Source organism: Cupressus sempervirens, chromosome 5 (genome assembly GCF_028749045.1).
Source record: "Cupressus sempervirens isolate cs-2001-9-10 chromosome 5, ASM2874904v1, whole genome shotgun sequence".
NCBI lineage: Eukaryota > Viridiplantae > Streptophyta > Pinopsida > Cupressales > Cupressaceae > Cupressus > Cupressus sempervirens.
In genome coordinates, this window is record NC_143122.1 from 830,150,969 (window position 1) to 830,163,638 (window position 12,670).

General features: G+C 32.2%; 1 protein-coding gene and 1 pseudogene across 1 annotated transcript; one reads left to right on the top strand and one right to left on the bottom strand.

Moving 5' to 3' along the window:
• Positions 1-968: 968 nt before the first annotated feature.
• Positions 969-8,198, bottom strand: LOC149558449 (histone H2A-like). Its single transcript, XM_089830845.1, has 2 exons — positions 8,142-8,198; positions 969-1,226 (listed from the first exon to the last, which is right to left on the bottom strand). The coding sequence occupies exons 1-2, from the start codon at positions 8,196-8,198 to the stop codon at positions 969-971; spliced, it is 315 nt and encodes a 104-aa protein (XP_089686971.1).
• A 128-nt stretch (positions 8,199-8,326) lies between these two features.
• Positions 8,327-12,670, top strand: part of LOC149558450 (uncharacterized) — a 62,554-nt pseudogene continuing 58,210 nt past the window's right edge.

A 12,670-nucleotide genomic window follows, 5' to 3' on the forward strand; every position in this document is an offset into this window, starting at 1 on the left:
AACTGCAGAAAATTCAAGAAAGAGAGATTTTCTATTATTCCATTTAACTGAAATAATTTCTTTATTTCTAATATTGGAATAGGATGTTAAAATTGTATAGATACATAATTAGATAATTACAGGTGTTAGAAGCTTTTGTGATGCTAGCGCGGGCGTTGGAGAAGAAGATGATAATTCCCCGGCATATTGTTTTGGGCACCGTGAGGGGCTGCAAATATGACAAGGATGAAGAGAACAAAGGGAGAGATGAAAAAAATTAGATGCTCAATTTATTTATACTTTAAAAAAATCTATTAATATAATTACTTCCATAAATACTATATTCTTCTTCTAAGTTTAATAACTCTTATAATATAGCAATATAAAATAAAATATTAATTATTGAAACACATATCATAAACGAACAATATAAATTAGAGTTTTTATGGAAGAAATAGTAATGCTTAAAATGCAGTGTTGGCAAAAATTACTTCTATCATGGTCCTTGAAATTTAATATTACTTCATAAATTGGACAGTTGTTGTAATTCCATGAATTGAAATACAATATATAGATAGAAGTATGGCAATAAGTTTAGTAAATCAACAACACATTTTCATATTTAATGTAATGCAATAAATGCTATGGAAGGGCATTACTTAGAGGTCCTTCCTAAGATGCTTCAGTTGTGTAGGAGAACATTAGTTAGGTTAAACAACAAGGAGACAAAATAAAGGAAGTTATAATAGACCAAAAAAGAATTTAAAAATTGATATTTCTTTCCGGACAAAACTCATAGAACGATGTTGAAATAAAATAAAGCTTGATATTTCTTCCAGGACAAGACTCACATAAATATGTTGAAATAAAATAGAGCATGCAGTTAGAAGATGACACTGAATTAAACTTTAAAGATACAAAGAAACAAACATTGTTCTTCTGCAAGTTAAAAGATGGTAGTGATTTCAAATCAATTTTTAGGAAGTGCTTTAATTGGGAAGCTTGGCGGAAGAAGAAGAAGAAGTGGGGAGCTTCTCTCGACAGAGGAGAGGATGAACGTGGGGAACCACACCACCATAGGGAATGATGGCATTGCCGAAAAGTTTGAGCATCTGATTTTTTTCATCTCTCCCTTTGTTCTCTTCATCCTTTTCATATTTGCAGCCCCTCATGCCCAAAACAATATGCCGGGGATTTATCGTCTTTTTCTCCAGTGCCTGCACTACTATCACAGAAGCTTCTAACACCTATAAACACAAACCATTATCTCAGATTCTAACAAGATTGAAATAGAAGAACTAAATTTGATTGTGTCATGTCCCCTTTTCAAATAATTTAAAAATAATAATCTTTGCTAAGGCAGGTAGGCCCAAGAAAGTGAAGTTTCGGAAAAAGGGGGTTAATCTTTGGAAACCATTGGACTAATAAATGAAAATTATTATGAAAATATGTTTTATTAACCTCTCTTGGATGTGAGTTACAGTTATGCCCTCTTTTAAGGGGTTTGGAGGCATTTTGGGCTGATTGGAGAACTTGATTTTTGCTCATTCTTTGTTATTCTTCAGAGGCTGCCAAACTTGTGGAGAAGGAGACCCAAGAATGTGAGTTTGTAGGTTTCCAGGGAGACCCAAGAATGGGAGTTTGCAGGTTTCCAGGAAGGCTAAGGATGGGATTTTGAAGCCATTCCATGTGCATGCTCATACAGAGTTTTTCTTTGTGCTGAATAGTGCAGATTTGTGGGTTTTCGGGTGTGTTTTTTGTATGAGTTTGGTGTTTTCAATTGAGTATTTCATATCAGTTTGGGTTGCTGTTGTATTTCAGACTTTAAAGTGTTAAAATAGAGCTGAATATATGTATTGGGACATGATTAAACTTTTGAGATAGATTATTAGTGTTTTTGTAGTGTTCCCGGGCATTTTTGTGTTAATTTCAAGAGCCCGATGAGCATAGTTTTTGTCATACATTTGTGAACTGTTGTGTAAAGGCTATACAGATCTAGAAATTTCATTTTGTAGGCTGTTATGCTGCTGAAATTTCTATAAAAATTTCCATTTTCAGATTTATTAATAATCTGTGAAGTTGTGAAGCTTTTGGCACTATTTTCAGCATACCCGATTTGGGGTTTCTTGAGAAATTTGGTGGATCTTTGTGATATTAGTTGTTTGATCTTAAAGATATGATTAGAGGTTGGAAATATCATGTAAAATCAGAGAAAGAGACATTTTAGTGATATCAGAGCCATGATCTTGCCAGCCTGAGGGTTTGTAGAAGCTTGCATGCCAGTTTTGACAACTACCCAGATCTTGCATGTCAGTTTTGACAACTACCTAGATCTTGCATGTCATAATTTATGATTGCATGTTGCTTCTAATCAGCTGCATGTCAAAATTTATGGTTTCATGCTACCTTTAATCATTTTCATGTTAGTTCTTAGTGAATTTGGTGGTTGTAGAAATTTGCATGTCAATTTTGAGAACTACCCAGATCTTGCATGTCAGTTTTGAGAACTACCCAGATCTTGCATGTCATAATTTATGATTGCATGTTGCTTCTAATCAGCTGCATGTCAAAATTTATGGTTGCATGCTACTTCTAATCATTTGCATGTTAGTTCTTGGTGAATTTGGTGGTTGCATGTTGCTTCTAATCAGTTGCATGTGCTTCTAATCAGTTGCATGTCAAAATTTATGGTTGCATGCTACTTCTAATCATTTGCATGTTAGTTCTTTGTGTTTGAAGAAGTTACATCCTATTGGGGTTACACTCTACTTTATCCAGAATGGACAGGTATAGTACAGAGTCTCAAAGGACACGATCTTGGACAATTGATATCCAGAGTCAAAACATTAGAAAGGATGGTTATTTAGACATTCAAGATAAACTTATGAAAATAAGCCATGACATGTCTGAACAGTTGATTGAGCACCACCGTATAATGAATGACATGTTCTCTGACCCAACTAAGGTGGATAAGTTGACTAGATTTCTATTTGGCAAATTTTCTCATAGGACAGATGACACAATTCCCAAGAACTTGCATGAGGAGTTTGAGAAACTAGCTGATAGCTAGGTAGAGGTCTCAGATTCTACTCTACCACAGGAGGTAGTGGGAAAGGATATTACACAAATTGATAGTAACAGTCAACTTGATACTCAAATTGAGACAATTGTTTACAGGTCGTCAAAGGGTGATGCCACAAGTATTCAGGATGGTATAGTTACAACAGGCAGTGACTACAATATAGTGGGTTCAGATGATGATTATGAGGATGTTGTTGTGCAGGATGGTGAGATACCTATTAGAGATGAGCAGACATTGAGCATTCATGACTTTGCTGAGAAAGAGTACCAGGCACAGTTAGATGCTTCATCACATGAGGTTGAGGTTGGTAGTACTTCACATGATTTGTCCAACTAGCTGAAGGTGAACAAAGATAGTATTGTGACTTCATTATCTCATCATGACAGGTATGTGGAGTTAGTTGGTATTGGTCATATTACTCAGGTGAGGAGTTTTCTTGAGTTACCAGTTGATTCTAGTTTACGAATATGGACTCGAGATTGTTATATTGGCATTTGGGATTCAGTTGAGTGGAGATCTTTAACACTTTTTGGTAGCAGTGTTTGTTTGGGTGCTATCATGGATTTGATTAGCAGATTACACGGTGTTGTCTTTTCTTGTGCCAGTATCTTGTCTGATGTTGGTATTAGTTTTTATATACCGATGTTGGGCTTTGTTCATATATCCAGTCGACCATACTTGCTGGAATGTGTTGATGATATTTCATATTTGGCAGTGTGTATAGATGAGTCCCAGGATCATATTGGCATTGATGACATCCAGGAGGATGCAGCGGGCAGTTTTGAAGACTTAGTTTCCTTGGGTATAGAGGAGTTGGACAGCAATGCTAATGTTTTTGATACTCCATATGTTGATATGAGCTTTAGATTTGATTCACAGGATATGGATGGTAATACTCTAGAGACTAGTAACTTTGAGGATACTCCTTTAGACAGTGCATCAGAGGAGGTTTGTAGGAGACAGTCAAGCCAGTTCCATCATGTGTCTAATCAGTTGAGAGTTAGTGAGCAAGACATTACTATCGCTTGCCAGCATTTTGATGCTGCTCGTTAGTTGTTAGCCATTTATGGATGGGGTTCTCCTACTAGTGATGAGCAGGGAGGTAGTTATCTTTCCTTGATAGAGATCCACTCTTTATGGGAGGCTATTCGGATTTTGAGACAGAATTATATGTAGTTGGTAGCCGACAGAGATTATCTTGTGGAGTGGGGTAGTACAGCATATGATGCATTGTTGGCCAAGGAAGATGAGGTGAGTGAGCTTACTAAGCAGATTGAGGTGACTTCTGAGATTCTTGAGAGTACACAATTGGCTTTGAAGGAGTCACAGTTTCATTTGGCTAAGGTGACCATGGAGTTAGAGCGACTACAGTCTTTACCTGATTCTATACAGTCACAAGCTGTGGTGTTTGGTGATCCTAGGATGTCCATGGCCGAGATTGTCAGAGACAGTGGAGATGGGGATGCATCCATTCTTGATACTAACATTGGCATATCAGGTTCATTCCCATTAGAGTCAGGTTCAGTTGAGTTGGATGTTGTAGCAGATTGTTGTATGCCTGACATGGTGGTGGCCTCTAGTACTGATGGCACGGAGACTAGAGATGCTATATCAAAGACCATGTGTGATGTTGGTGAGCCGATAGTTGGCATGGTTCCTTCTAGTAATACTACTCCCTTGGTGATGTCTTCAGAGGTAGTAGTCAGTTCCAACCTAGTTAGTGATCGATTGGAGTTAGCTACATCTGGATTGCAGTCTGAGCCACTGACTGAGATTGGCGCATTCTATCAACATTACATTGTGAGGTATGCTCATCAATTCACCTTTGATGACCATGTTGATGAGATGATGATACAGAGATGTACTTTGGTTCCTAGTGCTTATCATCAATTATGGGATAGTTTGATGCCTCAAGATGAGAGTTGTGATGGGCATGACATGGTGATAGGTTCTGCAGTTGACAATTTGATAATATGTGACTTAGAGCAGGAGTTTGGGAGTGATGCTTCAGTGGGTATTGTTATTGATTCTACTCCTTTGGCTATAATATCTCTTGACTTAGCTAGTGATTAGTCACAGTGGGTTGTATCACTTGTTTATGTAGTGCATGGGAGTTATGGTTATGAGATAGTGGCTGGTGATTTACAGAGTTGTGTTGACTGCAGGAGTTGTACAGTGTGTGGATTCTCCATACTTGGTATAGTTTCATTCGAGAGTGTTCACCATTGTTGTAGAGTTGGATTGTACATTTCGTATAGGCCAGTGGGATGCGTTGATGGTATTTACTGTGTTGGTAGTTTGATTTGTCCACTTTACTTGGGTTCTGATGTTCTAAGAGTTTGTGTCTCATGGGTTTTTGACTGTGGTAGTGGTGATTTTGGAGTTTGGTTGAGCTATAATTTTCAGTTTGATTATGGATTCCTCTTGTTTATATTGTAGAGGATATTGCAGGAGCTTGTGTTAATTGGTAGTAGTATAGTTCATGACTACATTTGGGATCCAGGTGGATTGATTGGTTTATTGTTCAGAAATTGCCTGAGGACAAGAAATGTTTGGGAGGGGAGGACTTTTCATGTCTCCTTTTCAAATAATTAAAAAATAATAATCTTTGCTAAGGCAGGCAAGCCCAAGAAAGTGAAGTTTCGGAAAAAGGGGGTTAATCTTTGGAAACCGTTGGACTAATAAATAAAAATTATTATTAAAATATGTTTTATTAACCTCTCTTGGATTTGAGTTATGGTTATGCCCTCTTTTAAGGGGTTTGGAGGCATTTTGGGCTGATTGGAGAACTTGATTTTTGCTCATTCTTTGTTATTCTTCAGAGGCTTCCAAACCTGTGGAGAAGGAGACCCAAGAATGAGAGTTTGCAGGTTTCCAAGGAGACCCAAGAATGGGAGTTTGTAGGTTTCCAGGAAGGCTAAGGATAGGAGTTTGAAGCCATTCCATGTGCATGCTCATACAGAGTTTGCCTTTGTGCTGAACAGTGCAGATTTGTGAGTTTTCGGGTGTGTTTTTTGTATGAGTTTGGTGTTTTCAGTTGAGTATTTCATATCAGTTTGGGTTGCTGCTGTATTTTAGACTTTAAGGTGTTAAAATAGAGCTGAATATATGTATTGGGATGTGATTAAACTTTTGAGATAGATTATTAGTGTTTTTGTGGTGTTTTCGGGCATTTTTGTGTTAATTTCAGGAGCCTGATGAGCATAGTTTTTGTCCTACATTTGTGAACTATTGTGTAACGGCTATAAGGATCTGGAAATTTCATTTTGTAGGCTGTTATTCTACTGAAATTTCTATAAAAATTTCCATTTTCAGATTTATTAGTAATTTGTGAAGTTGTGAAGCTTTTGGCACTATTTTCAACATACTCGATTTGGGGTTTCTTGAAAAATTTGGTGGATCATTGTGATATTAGTTGTTTGATCTTAAAGATCTGATTAGAGGTTAGAAATATCATGTAAAATCAGAGAAAGGGACATTTCAGATTGTGTCAATGTTTCCAAATTATATTTTATTTATAGCACCATTTGGTTGTAGGCATAGGATTGGAGAATAGGAATACAATATTGGAAATAGGAATGGCTATTCCAATAATAGTTTTCTTTTGGAATGATTCTGAGCTCAATTTAGAGGTAAAATAGGAATATGCATTCTAATTCTCTATTCTATTTAAGTAACCAAACAGAAAATAGAAAATGTATTCCAAAATTTCTATTCCTATTCCAGCAACCAAATGAGTTGAATATTAGAAAATTGAAATAAAAGAACGAAATTATAGCCAATTTTTTAAGATTTGATTGTGTTAATATTTCTTTAATTTATTATTATTAGAACGTAACAATACAGAAAGAAATAGTGAACAAATTCATCCTTTATATTAGATATGAAAAACTAAAATACAATTATTAACGTTTAATATTTAAACCGCCTAAACAAATACTGAAATAATACGTCTCCAACAACGTACTCTAGGGTGGCAGCCATAAAGACAGTAGCCGGCCAATGCACTTGCTTTGCATATCTTCCATTCTTCAAATACCTTCGAATTCTACCGACAGGGAATCGAACCCCTGCCCTAAGGCTCTTGGACTCTCTTCTCTCTACTCTCCTTCTTCTCTACATTCCCCCACGGCTACTCTCTCCTACTTCCATTCTCCCATGACCAGGTCCCATCTTCTTTTTTCAAATGCACTTTTCAAACAAATTGGTATGTAGACAGGGATTCAATTACTATTTGATATTTTTAATCTAGAAATCAAGTCTTAGTGTATGATGTTTATGTAGACCTATTAATTTATAGTAAAAGAGGATAGGGAAGGTTGGATTAGTCTGATCCATGGATAGCTACTCTAGCCAATAGAATCTCATCTTCCTTTCTTATCTTAAAAGAGTGAGCTAATAGAATCTTACCTTCCTATCTTATTCTTAAAGATCAAAATGGAATTTATTCTTATCTTAAAAGAGTGAGCTAATATAATCTTACCTTCCTATCTTATCCTTAAAGACCAAAATGGAATATATTTCTGTCTAGATATAGAAATTGGATTTCCTTGGCTTCTTCCACCTATTGGCAACATTTTTAAATGTTCCCAAGGAGGTTGAGATTTGATTTATACAAATCTTGAATAGGAACTCACTTGAGTTGCACTAAAACTTCTTAAAATGTAAAATGTTAACTGGAGAAAATTCAAGAAAGAGAGAGTTTCTATTATTCTATTTAACTGCAACAATTTCTTTATTTCTAATATTAGAATAGGATATTAAAATTGTATAGATACATAATTAGATAATAGAATTGATATATTTGATCATTTTCTTTCTAATTTTGGAATAGGATATAAAAATATTATAGATGTATAACTAGATTATAAAATTAGAACAGTTGAATAGAATATAGAATATAGAATTAGCATTTGCAATTAGAATATAGAATTAGTATTGTCGATGTGATGGATTACAGAAAACCAAGTAATTAGTGTAGCGAATTGTCCTTGAAAATAGTTGAGGGTTTTCAGAAATAATTATAATAGAAGACTAAAATATGATCAAGATATTAAAGGACATCATCTTTTACACCTACCGGATACCCTCTGCCTTTAGGACGTCTTCCTGTATGGTCGAGTACAATTGCCTCCATATTGTCAGCATTGTAGATTAATTTCTTTTAAAAAATAAATCTGCTTCGGCTCCATCAATATCATTGATTAGGATTTTTAGGGATCAATGCACTCATTTGTTTTTAAATAAATAAATAAGTGCCACGTAATGGCGTCTGCTTGGGTTAGCAGAATGAATATGTTTTATATATACTTTAAAAAATAATTATATTTATAAAATTTAAACTAATTTAATTAACCAAATCCCAATAACCATGATAATGTTAATAGTTTAATGTGGTAAAGTGAGTCAAATATTAAAAAAGTACAAATTATATATGATTTTATTGTTAACTAAATCAAAAAAAAAATTCCAATAGTGAAAAATACAGTCTAAACTATTAAGTACACAAAATTAATATAATTTTCTTTTTTAAAGATTCCTTGCGAAATCAATTTTATTTCTATTCTACAATTATGCTTTGTTTTATTTTACAATATTATGTTTAAAAGAAAGAGAATTGTTTTAAATAAGATTGTGTTAAGCCTAAACACTTTATAATGGGCAAGAGCACATAATTTACTGTGGGAAGTTTGACATTGACTTGTAAAATAATTTTGGAGAAAAGGTAAAAACTAGTATAGATATCTTAAATAAATCTATCTAAAGAAATGGTGATAGATATCCACTACAAAATAATTATAATTTAATTTACTACATCCAAAATTATTTATATTTCTTTTATTTCCATTTATTTAGTTTTTTACTAACATGAACTTTTTATTTTAATTTCTAAAAAAATGAATGATTTATATTTTCAAATATTATAATTTAAATGAATATTTTATGTGATATTTATTAAATTATTTTAGAAAGTATATTCTATTTATAATAAGATTTAAACTTTTGACATGTAGATGGTTGTCAAAATTAACTTAGAAGAATAAAAGTTAACATTAACATGCTCACACCATCCCACTCCACCCATTCTACGTAGAATGCCTATTAATAAGGTTAATATATTCATGGATTCATCCACCTTTAATTTAGTTTTCATGGTATTAGTATATTTGTTTTTTTGTTGTTAAATTTCAGAGTTATTTATGTTTTGTTAAATTTCAAAACTATTATTGGTTAATCATTTATGTCTTATACTTTGAAATTAAGTCAAACAAGTACTTATTTAATCAGATATATTGCACTTTAATTTTTTAGGTAGTAATAATGTTTAAATTCAATCATTTAGATATCTATATTTATCAATGAAACCTAAAAATTGTTTAATATTAATCATGCAAATATCTATATTTATCAATAAATTCTAAAAATCTTGTCATGAAAAATGCAATATAGAGGTCCAGGACCAGAAAAGGTCTTAATAACACCAAATAAATTGAACAAATGGAGATAAATTATTTCTCATAATATATTTAATTTATAAAAAATATGCAAACGTAGGAAAATATGAAAGTATATAAAAATAGTTGAATTTGATTGGTTGATATGTTTAAAACTAATTAAAAAATCATTCAAAGTGAATACAATAGTACATTGCACCTGAATATTACTATTATTGATATTTCACCTCAATAAATGTATGATGTAGAAACTTCAAAGTATTGAAACTAATATGCCATTGTATAGCTTCAAGTTTGGATATATAAGTTCATATATCAATTGTAAGAGGAGAAGTACTAAAAATATTAGTGTATTGTATAGTTCATGTAATATACGTATAAATGCCAATCTAATTTAGTAACATATGAGAAGTGGCATGGTAAGTATATAAGATTTGATATGTGAGAAAGATTATCAAAATTTTAACATTAAAGAAAGATGTTTAATAATAATTATATGGAATTTTATATGTTACAAATATTAAATTCAAAATTTTTTGGACATGCTTCTAATTTCTTTGTAGTATTCTAGTTTTAATATCTTTTGTCAGTTTACTTCACAAGTGAAGATATGGAATGTTAAGTGTGATATTACTATCTTTGTTGGTCAATGACCCACTCAACCAAATTAGATTAATTGATTTGTGACTTATTAATTTGGATATATGTTAGAGAAAAAAGTAAGTAATTTAAAGAGATCATATTATGTTGTGTACTTCTTTTCATGGAATTATGGTCATTGGAGAGTGTTTTAGTATGATTTGTTGTAGTGAAGAAAAAGGCAGTTTCTAACATTCTATTTAGTTCAAATCATTTATGTCTTTCTAATATTTGAATATGATGTTGAAATATGATAGATACATAATTAGGTTATAGAATTGGGATATTTGATCACTATCTTTCTAATTTTCGAAAATGATATAGAAATAGTACCCACACACAACTAGAAATCAAGTCTTAGTGTATGATATTTAAGCCATTTGTTCAATTTATAATAAATGAGGAAGAGGAAGGTTGGGTTAGTGTGATCCATGGACCTAACTGGAATATATCGCTAGCTAGATATAGAAATTGTGTTTATTTGGCTTCTTCCTCATATTGGCATTTCTAAATGTAGGAGTGAGGTTGAGATTTGATTTATGGTAATTTTGAGCAAGGACTTACTTGAATTGTACGAAATTTTCTTTGAAAACAATGTTAATTAGAGAAAAATCATTTTTTTTTCACAACAACTATAAAAGGGAGTCAGTTTCAATAATCACATTATTTCTAATATTTAAATAGTATTTAAATAAGATATAGAAATATTATAGATACATAATTAGGTTATAGAATTGAGATAACTTGATCACTATCTTTCTAATTTTTGTGAATGCAATAGAGAAATAGTATAAATATCTACATGACTAGGTTATAGAATTAGGACACTTGAATATGATATAGAATTAACATAGATTTGGAATTTGAATGTAGAATCAGTATTTTCAGTGTGATGGATTGGAGAAAAAAATTTGATTATTGTAGCAAATTCTCTACACTAAAATATATTACAAGACATCATCATCATTTACACTCGATGGATACCCTTTGCCTTTTGGACGTCTTCCTCTCTGGTTGAGTACCATTACTTCCACTATTGTCGGCATTGTAGATTAATTTTTAGAGAAAATAATCTTTTTTAGGGCTCAGCCAATATTCTTTGTTTAGGGTTTTCAAAATCTCCTTCTGGTGCTTCTCGTGTTGTTTTTGGCAAATGGTCTTTTCGCCTAGAGTTGGCTATTTCACCCCCATGGGTTGATACAAAAGATGAAGACTAGGCCCCTGATGATGTTGTTGATGGTTAGACTATTCCCTACCTACCTGCCAATCCTAGGGATGACACGAGTTTCCATGATCACGATGAACCACCCCTCTCATCTGGCACTGCTTTGGTAGCCTGAGGGGTTGTTTATTGTTTTTTTTATAGCTAGTTGTTGATTCTAGCTTTAGCTATGTGAATTCTCCTAGGATGGTCTTGTATCCCCTAACCCTTTTTCTTGTGAATTGTAACTAGTATATTATTTAATAATAGAAAGGGACTATTCATCAAAAAAAATGAAGGTATTTTTTTGGGGTGAATACATCTATTTGTTTTTAAAAATAAATAAATCATACCTTTATTGATATTTAGTAGCTTTGTCCTTGTAGTCCAACAGTAACCTCTATTAAATTAAATTAAATTATTTTATTTTATTTTATTGGAATTATAGTTTACTAATTTGAAAGCTCATGTAACTAAAACCATAGATTAGTCAAGAAAATGATAAGCTAACGTAGTGACAATATTTCATTAAGAAGTGCATCATTTATAAGTACGGCCACAAAAAATGTTTATGTAGAAATAATAAACATCAAAGTATTGTAACTAATATGCTATTCTATAGCTTTAAGTTGGGATATATTAGTTCTATATTAATTGTAAGACGAGAATTATTAGAAAAAATAGTATATTATAAGATGGTCGAATATAAATTTGTGTCAATGACCTTGTATTCTAGGTATTAATGCCAATCTAATTTAGTAAAATATGAGAAGTGGTATGAAACGTATACAAGGTTTGATATGCAAGAAAGATTATCAAGATTTTAACATTGGAGAAGAGTGTCTAATAAGTATAGGAAGTTTGATATGTTACAAATATTAAATTCAAAATTTAATATACAAGGATTTTCTAAGTCTAACATATTTGAACTAATCTTTGAAACTTGATATGAAAGAATGTATATTTGATGTCTTGAATTGTATGTTTACATAAATATTCTAACCTTTGGTGACAATTAGAGTCATTAAAGTCATTATGGTAGAATGTTTTTATTCTTTTGAATAAGAATTATATGATTTATGATGTGCATGCTATAGTCTATAACATTTAAATACTAAATTATATTATTTTCAAGTATACAATATTTGAAAGGAAATGACTATGTTTTATTCTTGAATGAGAGAAATTGTTTTAAGTGTACAATGATTGAAAGTAAGAGGTTATGTTTTCTTATTTGTTGAGTAGAAACCTTTTTTTTAGGAATAATCATGACAAGTTGAGAATACAATTCATTGATTTTCATTGACATATTAA

Excerpts from the sequence above, each read along its gene's own strand:
- LOC149558449 (XM_089830845.1), bottom strand. The coding sequence starts at position 8,198 with ATGGAGGCAATTGTACTCGACCATACAGGAAGACGTCCTAAAGGCAGA. Across the intron at positions 1,227-8,141 it reads CTAAAGGCAGAGGGTATCCG|GTGTTAGAAGCTTCTGTGAT; the intron begins GTAGGTGTAAAA and ends TTGTGTTTATAG.